General features: G+C 33.5%; 1 protein-coding gene across 1 annotated transcript in view; it reads right to left on the reverse strand.

Moving 5' to 3' along the window:
• CCDC178 (coiled-coil domain containing 178) overlaps positions 1-15,497 on the reverse strand; it is a 174,821-nt gene that overhangs the window by 110,437 nt on the left and 48,887 nt on the right. The window contains exons 15-17 of the mRNA XM_080578410.1: positions 14,578-14,691; positions 10,525-10,670; positions 6,479-6,638 (exon numbers count right to left, since the gene is read on the reverse strand). Coding sequence (XP_080434536.1) covers positions 6,479-6,638; positions 10,525-10,670; positions 14,578-14,691 — 420 coding nt within the window. The remainder of the gene's footprint in view (positions 1-6,478; positions 6,639-10,524; positions 10,671-14,577; positions 14,692-15,497) is intronic.

A 15,497-nucleotide genomic window follows, 5' to 3' on the forward strand; every position in this document is an offset into this window, starting at 1 on the left:
TACATGAAAACAAATTGTGAAAAACATTTCTTTATTCCAACATCCATAATAGAAAATACAAAAAGGATTATTTTTTTTTTACAAGTTAGAACAGCACCCTTGGCAATGATCAAAATATTTTTGAAATATTATGAGTGAAGAAATCATAATCAAAACTGGATTACAATCTTTGAAAAACCCTTTGTGCCTGTAGAAAGATTAACCAATAATTGTTTTAATTTTCTAAATAATTTTTAGACTGCTATAATTGTTCCCATTGATGGTGTTTTAAAATACAGAGAGGGCTAATTCGCTTGTAATTATTATGTATATGACTTATTTTTCAATGAAGAAGCAGAAAACTATCCTTTAAAAATTCTATTAACCTTACATTTTTATATGCCTTTGATTTTCACTGAGAATGTCATTACTGTCATGGCACCCAACCTCTAGCTATGTAAATTCCTCAGAAGGGAAGTATGTGACTTCCCTGTGAGCCAATAAAATCAGTGGGATGGTTATTTGGGTAATACTGCTAGCACTTCCCACATGACAGTATGTAAGTTGATACGGTAAGCCTACCCAGGAGCATGGAGTAAGATTCAGAAGTCTATCTTGTAACATGGGAGTCCCTCATACCAGTGTAGCACACTGTTGGAAGCCACTGAGTCAACTAATTAAAGACAATTTTATAGCCAGACTATTTATTGTCCTTATCCTCCCCCCATAGAATAGCCTAAAAGGAGCAATGGCTCTCTAGGTATTAAAAACAAACAAACAAAAAAAAACAAAACAACAACAACAACAAAAACTCTTGTCATAAATCTTCAAATGTAACTCTTACGTTTACATGGATATGCTGCAACAACGCACTTCAGTAACATTAATATTGATTAACAGTATTTTTGAAAGTAAGAGATGGAAACCAATATAAAGGTATTAATGCAGCAAGACTGAAAACAATGACTAGAAGAAAACATGACCTAAATAGACGAATAGTAAATGACAAAAGACACACAGTGGATTTTATCTAATACTATGATGGTAAACTGCCCTTTGGATCTAACTTTGTTTTTCTCTATTTCTTAATTCAACTTCCAACAGCATATTATCATATTTCTGTAACAATCCCTTCTGAAATATGCCATTTTGTAGATTATTTCATTAGTAATACTATCAATACCTGATGAAACAACATATCATGACTGGCTGTTAGAACTGGTCATGGATTTTCTGATATATTATTTCTCAGATGGAATGTGCTTTTCTATAAAAAATAAAGTGCTCATAGGAACATGTGCATGCTGATTTGTTTTAAAATGAAAAGCATTAAAGTTAGGGTCAAAACATTCTGATCAAACATTTGCAGACTAAATTAAAAAAAAAAAGAATAACTAAGTAAAAACTTAATATCTATAAAATTTGAGGTATTAAATATATATATATATATTCCCTTATCATTAAGCTTTCTGCATTGTGGCAAAGGAGAAAATATTGTCATTCCAGTAAAAGAATTTCAAAGTGCCTTTTATATCTGAGAAATTCACTTTCAGTTTAAGATGAAACATTTCTGAAGCTGGTCCAATGTTAAGGTACAGTGATAAAGAAATATCTATTTACCATCATCTTCTTATTTCTAGTATCATCCATCAGTTAAGTAAATTCATAGAAAATCTAGAAATGTTATTGGGTGGTAGGGGTATTTTTGCAGAAAACTGATGTTATTTAATAGAAACAGGAAGTTCTGATACTACTACTATTTCAAAGCCAAAAGAAATTCAAGCCAAAAGAAATTCAAAGTATCAGGATTTCTGTTAATGCTTTGGATAACAAAATTTAATGCATTTATCAAAAGTATAAGTCTGCATAGATAGATGTCTGAATTTCAAGATTTGTACACCTGCATTTCATCATGTATACAATAGCAAATACTAATAAGGACAAATTTTCACATTTCAAATGAGTTTTGGTCATTCAAAATGTCTTGCTCAATCTTCAAAAACCACGGTAATCATTTTTACAGTTACTTTAATTGCAAGTACAATAATCACATTAGCAGCAGAAAATAAGAACAAGCAGGCTTGTTTTCAGGTTAAGAAAACAAGGCACAACATAATCATTCTGAACGTGATCCAATACTCATTATGAATTATGTCAAAGAATTCTTATCTGTGTGTTTAATACCGCACATATCAGCACTGAACCAAATGGCAATATGATAGTTTGGGGACCGTACTCTCTCTGTAGAACATAAGGTAATGAGATGCTATGAGAGTAGTTACAAATAGCACAGTGACAAAATATGCCTGTAAGGTATAACTTCATCATTATACATGTAAATTTCACCACATTTAGTCGCATGCACATCAGTTAAACAAAAGTCACACCTTGTGTTTAGCTGTGACATTTGTTACATTCATGTGTCATAGTCCTATCACTTGGCAGCACTCTCTCCTGTGATAAGACAAAGTCTAGGAGGTCTGCAAAAGCAGTGACTCAGATCTCCAGCCAAACCACACAATGTGGGTTCCTACAAGAACCAGGCACACAGATTCTTCAGCTTCTCATCCTGTTTAGTCCTGGTCATGAAAAGACTGCTTCCATCCCTCAGTGCACCACAGGAATCTCCTCACAAAATTTCTTTCTTTGTCAGGATCTGTGCTAGGGCCACTAGTTTCTTATGCATCTTCTCCCTTAGCAGGACCATTCTTCAACTCTATTTTCCTTCACAGTGATGACAAGGGTCTCTAGCTTTCTCATCAAATTTCTCACCTAGTTTCTGGCCGGTTTGTCTCTTCATAAGAGATTGTTTTTATGGATTTAACAGTACCATCTAGTCTCCAGAAGAAAGAAGCCTCTTGCTCAAAGAAAGATGTCACTGTCTATCCCCTTTTCGTCAAGCCATTCAAACCCTTTTCTTGGCAAGAAGTTTTTCTTTCCTCTTGTTCTCCCTTACTGGCTTTTATTCACCTTCACAAAATCTAAGCAAGCACAAAAAGGACATTAAATTGGACCTTTGCATAGATCTCAGACTGGGTTTTTCAGTCTTACTAGTTTTTCCATTCCTTACTGCATCATTCTCATCTGTATAAGGTGTGAGGGTCTATCTTATAAGCAAGATAATTGATTATTATCTTGCTTATTAGATTAAGTAAGCTTATTAGATTAATTGATTATTATCTTGATTATTATCTTATTATAAGCAAGATGATTGATAATTCCAAGCTTGAAACTGTATGATCAGCTGTGTACCTCTAACATTTTGGATTGACACATCTGCATTTCTCCCTAAGTAGAAGGAACTACTAATCAACTTTCAATTTTCAGTCAAAAGTTTGTTTTCTGTATTAAATCTTTTCCTGAATCAGCCAAAATATCTAACAGCAATTCTCCCAGATTAAATGATACAGTTTATGTTGAGTTGCTTGGGGTTTTGTTTTCACCTTGCCTTTGAAAACATACGATGTTACCATATATATTCATAGCCTATATAGAAAACATCTTTCAGTTTTTGCACTTCATGACGCTTGGAGCAAAGTATTATAATTTTTGTCCTATCAGGACAGGTGATTCTTATTCAGTATTATATCTGACTAGTGTTCCTAGATGCCCTACATCAGAAACTCCTGAACCTGCCTTCTTTATACTGTATTCCAGAAGTCGGGGTATTGCTTTTTTGGTGTTGTTTGTTTGTATTCTCCTTGTGGGGGCTAATCCTGCGGGAACTGTTTTTTCAACCTCCCATACCTCACCTTAGAAATAGGCATAGTCTTGTCTAACTGCATCACCCCCAAGCAGGGGATTGAATGGCCTCACCTAGATTCAGACCCAGAGACACAAAGCCTGTGAAAAACGAACTAGGATGTATGCTCCTTTACTACTTCAGTAAACCAGCTTACATCTCCAGACTAAGAAAGCCGTATAATCATTGTATCACATTATGTGAAGTTGGAACTTATATAGAAATAGTTTTATCCAAAAATCAGAATTGAAATGCTTTTTCATTCAACCCATTAAGTAGGAAAATATATCTTTAAAATAGGCTAGGTAATAGACTTTTTCTAGCGGCTTAGAAGATTTGACTTTTTACCTACAGCAAAAACTTCTGAAAGCTGTCGAAGTGACCATCTCAAGATAGTCACAGTAGCCATCCTTCTAAAGAAATGGTCCAAATTTTACAAATCATGGCTAGCCTCCCTGAAGAGCCTGCCTGAATTTACTGGGATTCAAACTGAATTGCCTATAAATGCTAGTTCCAACGTCTTATCAAACTTGCCACCCACTGGTGCTAGGCCTTCTGCCATTTCCATTGGGTAGTAAACACTGAAGTCCCTGCTGAAATTTTTTGATTGTCCATAAGGTACTGAAGCAATATTTGGCTTTGCTGGTGTTATTGCTTCCAGTTTAGTTTCATGACTAGCAAGAAAGTGAGAGTAAATGAACTAAATGTGAGGAGGGAGAGAGAGAAAGAGATTTCTAATGTAATATAAACATATAGGAATTATACTTTTTAAATTTCTTAATACTTTAAACATTTTTAAATGGATTAGTGGGGTTGGGTTTTATAGAAGTTGTGAATAAATGTTTTTATCTGCATTTCATATAAAAATAATGAAGAATGACATTAAAATGATGTGGTAATAACAAAGTAAATAGTCAAAGGGTAACAGTGTGTGCCTCCATTTCGGCTGCAGGCCTAAATGGAGAGATGTTATCACAGAGACCAGCAATGTATTCCAGTAAAAACTAAAAACAGGCTTTCAGCATGCAGCAAAATATTACTTACATTTAACCACCAAAAACTTGGCTTAATCTCATTACCCCAACATTACTTTAATAAAGAAATACTGTTAAGAGCTCTCCATAACTCAGTGTCAAGGGAAAGTGGGAGCAGAGAGGAGACAGGATGAAACAGAAAACATTAGGAAAAACAAATCTTGGTGTTGTAGAGAAGGAGATAAGAAATCTACCTCTCCAAGCAATCCTTACAGAGATTTTTGAAGTTAAGATGAAGATGAGCAAGTCAACATACCGGCAGGTAATTTTGACCTTAGAATTAATTTAACACAAGACAGGAGACAGTTACGGTATTCTGACAGGACTGACATACCAGTGAAAAGTAATAAAGTAGCAATCTCTATTAAAAAAAAAAAAAAAAAGACAAGTTCTCATTGTTGCTATTTCCCTTTCTTCATACCCTGAGCAGTATAGATTTTGAGAAATAAAGCGAAATACATTTGCAACAGAACTATATGTGATGCAGTGCTGAGACAAAATAAAAATCAGTCTAAAAGTTTTCACTACTAGTATGAAAGAAGAACTTAGATTTGATATCACTGTAGAACGCTTTGCATCATCTAGCACCACTGACAATAACTCAAAGAGTCAAGAATGTAGATGCTTACATAATTTTCTAAAATATATTCTCACTTCCCCACAGGTTTTGTAATTTCAGCATTGCACAGTAGCCCTGTTAATACACTAGAGATAGGAAGTAAAAGTGAATAGTAAAGAGAATGTAATTGAGTAGCTTAATTTACCTAATCTACTCTAAATTAACTGAGAAAAGTACAAAATGGGCATAAAAGTAAAGAATACAAGATGATAAGTGAATATTTAAATTATTTTTAAAACAGATACAATTGCAAAAATATTAACCTTGGAATATCTTCACAGAAGACAAAGCTTTTAATTTCTATTTTCATGTAAAAATGAAGAAAACTACATGCAAAGAACTAGGCATTTTTCCATTTTCCTGGGAAAACAGTAAATATGAAACCAATGCAGAAAACAATGTGAAGAACTGTATTGCATCTGATTTCTCAGATGGTTATTACTCCTCTGTATTTAATACTTCTGTTTCAAATGGCTCTTATTCCTCATTAATATCTACATAGGGTGTGGCTCCCATCTTCCTAGTACCAACTGCAGCATCTAAGATCTAGATAAGAGACCTATTATGTAGTAGCTCCTGACAGTTCAGCAACAGCTTTATCCAAAAGACCGAAGCTGGGCTGCTACACTATCAAGACAATTGCATGCACTGAGCAATATTCTTGCAAGGAAGTGATTAAAAAGGAATGGGAACTTATTGATGCTGATCTTAATCAAAGTTATCTGAGATTTTATTTGTTATTGAGCACTTGGTGAAAAGGAGAAGATTTTCAAGTCAGCAGAAGCAATGACTTTTTCTTTTATCCTTGTCCTTCACAGAGGTAACTACAAATCAAATGGGAAAAAAAATAGGGGAGAGAAAGCATACAATAATCCTAAACATTAATGAAAAATTAAATGTGCCAAAGCACATAATTCTCCTAAAATAATTTATTTATTCACAGAAATATAAAAGTCTACTATGGAAAAATAGCGATTCATTTCACTGGAAATATTTTCAAACTTTTGATAAAAATAGTATCTTCTTACATACTAAAAGAGCCAGAACTAACCAAATAGTTGCTTCATTTCTCACATAAAGAAAGCCAGCTCTGATAATACTCACTTCAGAATCCTTCAGATCTTTCTTTCTAGTCTGTAGCAACTCTCCATATGCTTTTTCTTCACGCTGTAACCTTTTTTCATATTCTGCTAGCTCATCTTGTAGATGATTAAATAATATCTGCACATTTTGCTGCTTAAACTTCACATCACTTAAATTTTTCCTTTAAAAAAAAAAAAAATTCAATGAAGTAATAAAGATTATGCTACACTATTTTTTAGTCCTTATAGGCTCAACGTTTAATTTTATAATAGATAAAACAGGTGGTCTTCTCACAAATAATGTTACCTTGTAAAACAAACAAACAAACAAAAAACAGAGATGTAAGATGGAGCTTATCATGATTGCAAATAACACTTAAGGACACTCTACATATCCGTGGGTCTCCTTATCCAATGAGTCTATTGCGATACGTAACTCTCTCAATTTTCAAGAACAGCTTGCATTTCTAAAAGTAACTTTCTGGAGAATAGACTGGTTCACTCCCATATCTTCTGGAATAACGAGATTCTGAGATCCAGAACGAGCTCATGACCAGTGACATATTGGGTAACCAGTATTTTTATTACTTGTTGGGACTGGAAAGGGGAACTTCATATCATCTGTATATTTCTTTTATGTTTCTGTCCTTACCTAGTATTGTTTCTTTAATCTGTAGGAATGAAATAAGTAAAATTAAGCATTTTTTACAGGCTTCCAGTAATTACTAAAATTCTGTTCTCCCAGGATGTGTTCTTCTGTTACTTTTAGACAGGAGAGTATTTAAAATATATATATATATATATTTAATTGTTTTTCTGCAACATAACCTAAACCTTTTCAGCAATGTAACTCTTGGCTGCATAAAGATTGTATCACAATGCGCACACAAAAGAGAAATCTCAATAGACAAATTTAAGCCAAATTTTTCCAATATTCAGGCTTTGTTGTGTTACTTTAGAATTATTTTAACACTAAAATAATACCTTTTCTAATTTTAAAACAAATCTAACAGTCTGAAAAAAAGAGAAAGATCTATCACATAAAACTTATGCTTACTTCTCAGGAGCCATTTATGCTGTCAAGCTAGGAACAGCTGGGACAAATAATATGTTATCCTTACCAATTACGTGATGCTTGAAACAACAGAAGTATTTAGGGGTTTTGGATTTAGTTCTAAATTCTGGAGGTCACAAGATCCTCCTCACAGTCTCTTCTGAGACTTTCTGCAGCAAAACAACCCTCTTTGCAGAAAATTAGAGCATCTAAGGCCTCCTCTAAATCAGTGTCTACAAAAACCTCTCTAAAGAGGGGCTGAATAAGAGATCCAGTAGAAATTACCTAGAGTTCCTTTTCACTGAAATACCCTTCCAGCCTTCCTAAACTCCAGCACATCCCCTAAACTTGCTTCCCACCCTTATTTCCTTCTCACTGGGATTAAGCACACGGTATGTGAACTGATGCATATAAATGGTAGGGGATCCAGTATAAGTAAGTGTGCTTCTAACACAAATCTTAAGTTCACAGTATTTGTCCATCATCCTTAAAATATAAGTAGCATATAAGTAGCAACATCCTTCACTGAGATTAAAAAAAAAAAAAAAAAAGGTGTGAATGTATTTCATGTTCATTCTTAACTTCAGACATGAAGACATATCTTTATCTTTTCCAAGAGTGCATAAACAATTTTTTCCAAAGCCATTGGTATAAAGCACATTCTAGGTGGGATACCTGCAACACAATTTTCCCTTGTTTAGCAGGTTAGGCTAAATTTTGCAATAGCCTTTTCAGTTTTGTACACAATTTCATTATGGGAAAAAAAAAGAAAAAAGAAAAAAGTATTTATTTCAGCTTATTGTTATTCTATAAACATTGTGCCAGTGTTTCTATTTCACTCCAGTAGCTATTATTTAGTCTTTCTATTGCATTATTGGTAACCAATAGTAAATGAAGTGTTATGCTTCAAAGAAAGATGCTAGGAAGGTTAACTGTAAAAGGATAACAATGAAGACTAACAGAAAAAGTAGGGACTTCTATATCTCAAGTTTATCCAACAGATCACATTCGAATCAGCCTAATGACATGCCAAAAAAAATGGAAAAGTAGAAACAATTACTCCTTTATTCTCAGTTTTTCTACCAAGTAAGGCAGGATTCAGCATTCTTATGAAAAGAAAAAAGTTCAAATAGATAGGTATACATACTGTTGAACTACATGTTTAACACAAAATATAACTGTAAATGGCTAGAGACTTTCTTAAGACAGATTGATGAAATACAATGCGATATGTTAGATTATTGGAAACATTAATAGAATAACGTAGATTAGCCTGAAAGGAAATTTTCTTCTGAATATTTTTACCATTAATCTTCACTAATGAGAAATAATAAACAATGAAATAAACAATCAACAATGCTAAACTCTTCTTCTCCTTTGCCCCTCAAGCCCAGAGAGGCTAAATGTTCTGACAATAGGACGGCATAAAAATCATAGAATCATAGAATTTTGGGGTTGGGTTTGGGTTGGAAGGAACCTCAATGACCACCCAGTTCCAACCCCTTGCCATGGGCAGGGACACCTCCCACTAGATCAGGTTGCCCAAAGCACCATCCAGCTTGGCCTAGAACAACTCCAGGGATGTGGCATCCACAGCTTCTCTGGGCAACCTGTTCCAGTGTCTGACTACCTTTACAGTGAAGAATTTCTTCCTAATGTCTAATCTAAACCTACCCTCTTTTAGTTTAAAGCCATTACCCCTGTCCTATCTCTACACTCCCTGACAAAGAGTCTCTCCCCTCCCTGCTGTCAGAGTTTTCAGCAAGTCACATTACAGAGAAATTCTAGCGTGCTGCACATTCTGTATTCAGGGAGTGACAGAGAAAATTAAAAAAAAAAAAAAAAAGTAATTGAGTGGTGGTTTGTGGTTTTTTTTGGTCATTTTTTTACTTTACCACTCTTCCTACTAGATGAGATCTCTAAAAAGCAGGTTTTCAAGAAAAATATAAAACTTTCTTTACTGCCTATTTTAGGTCTAAAAGCTGGAGAATTTTAAAGAAAATTTCTCTTTGAAAGAGAGCTGGACTTCATAGCTATTTAGAAGCAGAGAATTGCTGGAATAACCTCTCATTATCACTTTTTCTTGACATTATCACTTTTTTTTTCTGTGAATCTAAATACAGCATTTCATTGATATGAAACAACTAACTAATGGCTGAAGAGCTGAGGAAAACATAAAGAGATCTTCAATTGTGGAAGGATGCCTTCAATTCTTGAAGTTCAGTAAGTTCCACTGCACATTGAGTGCCTCCAAATCATTGTCTGAATCAAGAGTTGAAAAAGAACATATCCAGTCCCACATATACAGCTATAAAAATGTACTTATAAAAACACTTTTTTTTTCCCCAGCCAAGAATTTAATGCAATAATCTCTCAAAGATCTTTCAACATTGACAATAGATTAAGTGAATGAGATGACAGACAGGGAGATGTATTATAATGACACCAGGATTGCTTTTTTATTATTTAGCAATCTTGCACAACTCAACAACCCAAGCTATTTTCTCTTTGACATTGCTCAGCAGGTTCATCTTTCTCCTTAAAGAGTAAGGCTGCTGTGCAATCAACATATATGGCCCTCCAAGGCTTGAGTGGCCTAGAAGGTAGTCTGAATTATCAGTTGGATAGAGACCTCTGAGACTATTTTCAGTATTCATCAGTCACAGTAAGTATAGGTCTACACTTCTTAAAATAGAGAAAACACAGAATGCAAGGAATCCTCCATTAATTAAGGATGCAACTGACCATGAATATTATTAGATTTCCAGAAGTAATTCTGACACCCAAAATTCAATTTGGTAGGCAGACATTGTATCATGAACAACTTCTACAAATGCCTTGAATCTAGAAGCAGTAATCCCACAAAAATACTTTCAAATTATTCAGGAAAAGTGAATTATATTTCCTAGAAATAATGCTATAAAATAATAAAACTACCTGTATTAATAGTAATAAGTAAAGTTATTAAAAGTAATAAACTACCTATACAAGTTCATGAAATAGGTAGTTCTTACCGTAAATCGACAAAAGATTTTTCTGTATTTTCCATCTGTATTTGCTTCATGTTCCATAATGCAGCAAGTTCTTTAAGTTCATTTTTTAAATTTTCCACAGCGTGAGAGTTTTCAGCAATTTTACTGGACACAAATGATTTTTTTTCCTGGAATTAAAAAATATGTAGCATGTAAACTAGCAGGGCTAGACTTCCCAATACTGCAGTTTAAGCATATGATTATGGACAACAGTTCATGAAATTGTATACTTGAAGAAGCAGAACTGCTTCTAGAGGGGCAATTGAAACACTTAGTGCAACTGGAATAATTGCATTTCTGTTAAGGCACGATTTTGCACATCCAGTTGTAGCCCTCCAACTTGTCACACATCTAAAAATCCATAAATATTATTACGGCACTTATGTTTTTGCAGTTGCCTATGTTGTATATGTATGTATGGAAGTTTGTAGGCCACCTTCTTGATAAAATACATATCCTCTTTAGTTTTTGCTCTTATTCATAAAAGTTTTCCAAATAAGCACTGGCTTGCACAGCAAAAACTTTAATGACAGTGAAAAGGAGAAATTTTCATATGTGACCAAGTTTGGACCTATATATTTCAGCATATGCAGAGTCAATGTCTTAACTGGCCACTTTTATTGCTAGACCATCAAATTGCTTACACAATACAAAAGTGTTTTAGGCAGATACCTAAAATAATGAACTTTCAGAAAAAAATGTATTTTTAGATGCTACTGACTTGAGGCAGAATGTAGTTTACTCATTATCTCTGAAAACTGGCATTACTCATTTAGTTGCTTAAATAGAGAACTTTGTTCTTTTGGATACCATTTTTTTTTCATAACGTAGTTTCACTATACTGCATACAGAGGAGGACTGAAGCACAGAGGACAAGGCTTCTGAACTCCTGCCTACTTTCTTCTTCTACAAGTACACAACTTCTCAGAGATATGCTGACGTTAAGCTGCTGAAAAACATTACATTACAAACACTGTTTTCACTAAACTTCCTATTCTGCAGAAGAGATATTAAATTGCAATGTTTTGTTTGTTTGTTTGTTTCATTCCAAAAGTGACTGATAGATACAGGACCAAAAAATTAGAATAAAATGAAAAAGAAAAAGAAAAAAAAAAAAAAGAAAGATTCATGACAGAAGCAAACACTACTTTCAATAGCAACGGTATCTGGTAAACAAAACTGTAGTTTCTTTTGAATGAAAAAGGCAAATAGCAAGCACTGTAGTGGTACTACAGTATTAAATAGGTAGGAGTCTGCAGTTTGGGCAATACTTCTAAAGTGGTATTACTGCATTAGATTTTGAAACCCGTACTAATGTGAGGTATGCCGCTATGTAAATGAGTTAAAGTAAGAGGGAGGAAAGTACCATATACACACATATAGAGATAATTTAAATATGCACACATATAAATACAGAATTTTAAGACCTCATAACTTAGTAGACAAAGAATACATGTCAGTATTTAAATCAAGGTCAATATTTTTAAAATTTCTTCTTTAGCTACCACACCATTTTTCTGAAGCAGTAGCCTGGTGCATAGTCTAATGATCTTTTTCCTTATAAATGAAGTGCTTCGTAAGGATATACCTAAAAGGTAGCTGAAAAAAAACAGTAACCGAAGATTTTGTAACAGATGTGAGCACAAGCATGGAAGTGTGTGAGGTACCACATACACATGATATTTGTAAGGCCTCTTAACTTTCTAAAGTGTAATATGCATCTGTATAGGATTAGGTGGAAATTTCAGGTTTTCTGCAGAAACATAGAATCATTAGAAGGAAAATGAAGATATGGTAATTAATGCAAATCCCTATGCAACTGAACCGCCCATAGAGAGTCTCAAACCTCTGAGGAAAATCATATTAGTTTTAGGCTCAGCATCAGGGGTGAAGAAATGTGGTAGCCTGTGATATACAGAATGTCAGAGCAGATTACTTGTCTGGGCCTTATACATAATCAAATTATGAAATCCAAAATGATTGAGCTATGAGGGTCAGATATAGAGAAAGAAGTCATGATGAGTAGGTTGTGCTTTTTTTTTTTTAATTGTTTTATTTTATTAAAAAAAAGTCTGTGTTAGAACAAAACTGCCAGTGAAAATGAATTTTGTCACTTTGACATCCTGTACTCATTCCAGGATTTTTTAACTGAGAAGGCAGATAAGAAATGAAAAAGCTTCCAAGGATAGGTAATACTAGCCATTGAGTCAGTGCATTCTGTTACTTATTACAGAAGACAGAGAACTTGCAATCAGGTTTTAGAACAAACAAACAAAAATGAGTTATGCTACATTCTGTAATCTAAATATTGATGGACTGAATATCCACTCTTTAGGATTTGCTGTAGTGGATAACAGTCCAGCATCCTGCATAAGCTGACTGAGTCCTTTGACACTCGGACATTATCAATTGAACAGCATTCATCATTCTTCTCAGTTGCTGAACTAGACTACCAGTGTATTATGAGGTAGAATTCATATGCTCTTATCATGATATCTAGCTTTCAGACATTTAAATGTCAGCAGAAGAAACTAAATCACTTCAAATTCCATGGTAAGATGCAGTGGCCTCCAGTGTGTGATTTATCTTGTCCTAAGATAGATAAACTATGAAGGACTGGGTGAATTGCTTGATCAGTTGGAAGTTGGAGACTCTTTCTTACTCCTGTACTGTGAATACTATGGAATCATTGCCATTTCTTCCATAAAATCATTTAAGCCAAGCACTGAACCAGCTTTAAACATGCCAATGTCATAATCCTGAGAGAGTATTAAAATCTCTGAATATATCTTTAAATAATTTCCTTAAAAACAATATAACATTACAGGATAATATAGCGTGCCCCTGCACAGATAGAAATACAATTTATTCTTAAAAATAAGACAGACACTTTTATAAAGCCCCCCTCTTATTAAACTTCAATTGCTACAATCAAGGAAATGCATCAGGCTCTAAGAATGTAGTATTTAAGATATCCAAGTATTGTTACTAGTTCAGTACACCAGAGATCTCATAAAATAGGCTTTGTACACTATTTTATTCCACTTATGCAGAACACTAACTCAGATATTGCTAAAGCAACTAATGGATACAGTTATTTACAGTTACTATGAAAGGCAGCCTTAAAATTAATTTTAAAAAGTATAGAAAAGAACTGTACTCAGAAACAATGTAGAATTACTGAATATTGGTATGCTGACTCATGAGTCATTTCCACATAATCTAAGATACTTTGGTTAACCTGCAGTTTGCTAGAGCACAGTCTTTAAAAGAAAGGGATGTATAAATTCTGTCTTCCCTGACAAATTTAGAAACCTATTGAATCAATGAATTCCTCAGTCCTTAATTTAAGATTGTCATAAATAGGAATTCTCAGAGTTTTTCAATAGAAATTATTGGATTCAGGAAAGCTATTCTGAACAACATGAAAGCTTTTTTTTCTTTTTTAAATCTATATGACTCATCTTTGAGACTGCAATATCTAAATTAAGTTTATACAATATACAAATGAAAGTGTAATAAAAATGAACAGACTCTTAGAAACAAAATGCTTGTTTCTTGTAATTCTTATATCCATATTTATATAAAGCATAGTGTTCAGTAATGAAATTCAGTAATTCTCTTCAGTGGATTATACAGCTTAGTATCTGATACAGGAGATATAAACCATCATTTACAAAAAGATGCCATCTGCTGAGCAAACATGCAATCAGCAGGCACTTTCTATTACACTAGAATCCTTTTCGTCCTTTATTGATTTTCTTCATTGTGTTTCCAAAGCCCCTCAAGCAATCTGAGCCAGTGCAGCAAATGAGGAAAGCAAAGGACTTTTCAATGACCCCAATATCAATTCTGCTTTGTACTTTACCCTGTCTCAAGGCTATGGACCTCATAGGTTAGTACAAGCAAGAAACTGAAAACAGTATGTACACTATATGTATGTATATAGCTCCAAAACAACTGTGTAGAAATATGACAGCCTAACCTTTGAGATTAAATGTATTTTAAAAAAGCCATAAAAGCTTTATGATTCACCTCTATATCTTTTAATTGTTTCAGCAGAATAGTTCTTTTTTTCTCCAGTTGTTTTTCTTTTTGCTCCTGTTGTTTATCTAGGTCTTGTAGTCTCTGATCTAAATAGGAGAGCTTCTGGAGAGAACATTCACAAAGAGATGTGTTAGTATTCAAAAATTATTGTCTTTCATTCCAGAGAATTCAGATAATACATTAGTTGTTAAATACTTTAACAGTCACCATACTTAAACTTATATTTGTTTACCCCTAAAAACCTATTTTTCCATCAACATAGTATGCTTATTTGTATGTTTATTTACTGTACGCTTTGAATGAAAAATGCACATCTAAAATAGAAAATATCTTTGCAGCTTTGCAATATTTATCAGTGTTTATCATTACACAGCAAAATATCACTGCTTACTCTTCTCCCCATGCGTCTTTACATTCCTTCTGTCAGGAAGCAACATATAAAAGGTCTGTAATCAAAACACATATTTGGAATAGCTTCCATGGAAGTTGTATAAAGGACGAAAGAAATGTTTACTACTTATTATCACTAGCTCATGAAAAATACAGCTAAAGACAGCTAATGGGAAAAGGAAGAAGAAGGAAAATAAATGATTGGGATATCTCATTTCTATATTTTTCATTAATTCATTCTGTTATTAATTAGTACCTCAAACAAAACAGAAGTTCTTGTCTATTGTATTAATTTCATTTGCATCATTAGTATGAGCACCAAATATTAAATGATAGAAATTATTAATACATGTAATAAGGACAATTTTACATTATGATATATACTTATATAAATCATATAATAGTTACATTATTAAAAGTTTTAAATTCAATTTCTTCTATAATAAGAAGCATTAAAATCAGTATTAATATTTCCATTCTGAAACACTTTGAACCTTTAATCAATGAGAAAGTTCTTT

The sequence above is a fragment of the Anser brachyrhynchus genome, assembly GCF_964034855.1.
Source record: "Anser brachyrhynchus genome assembly, chromosome: 2".
Taxonomy (NCBI): Eukaryota; Metazoa; Chordata; class Aves; order Anseriformes; family Anatidae; genus Anser; species Anser brachyrhynchus.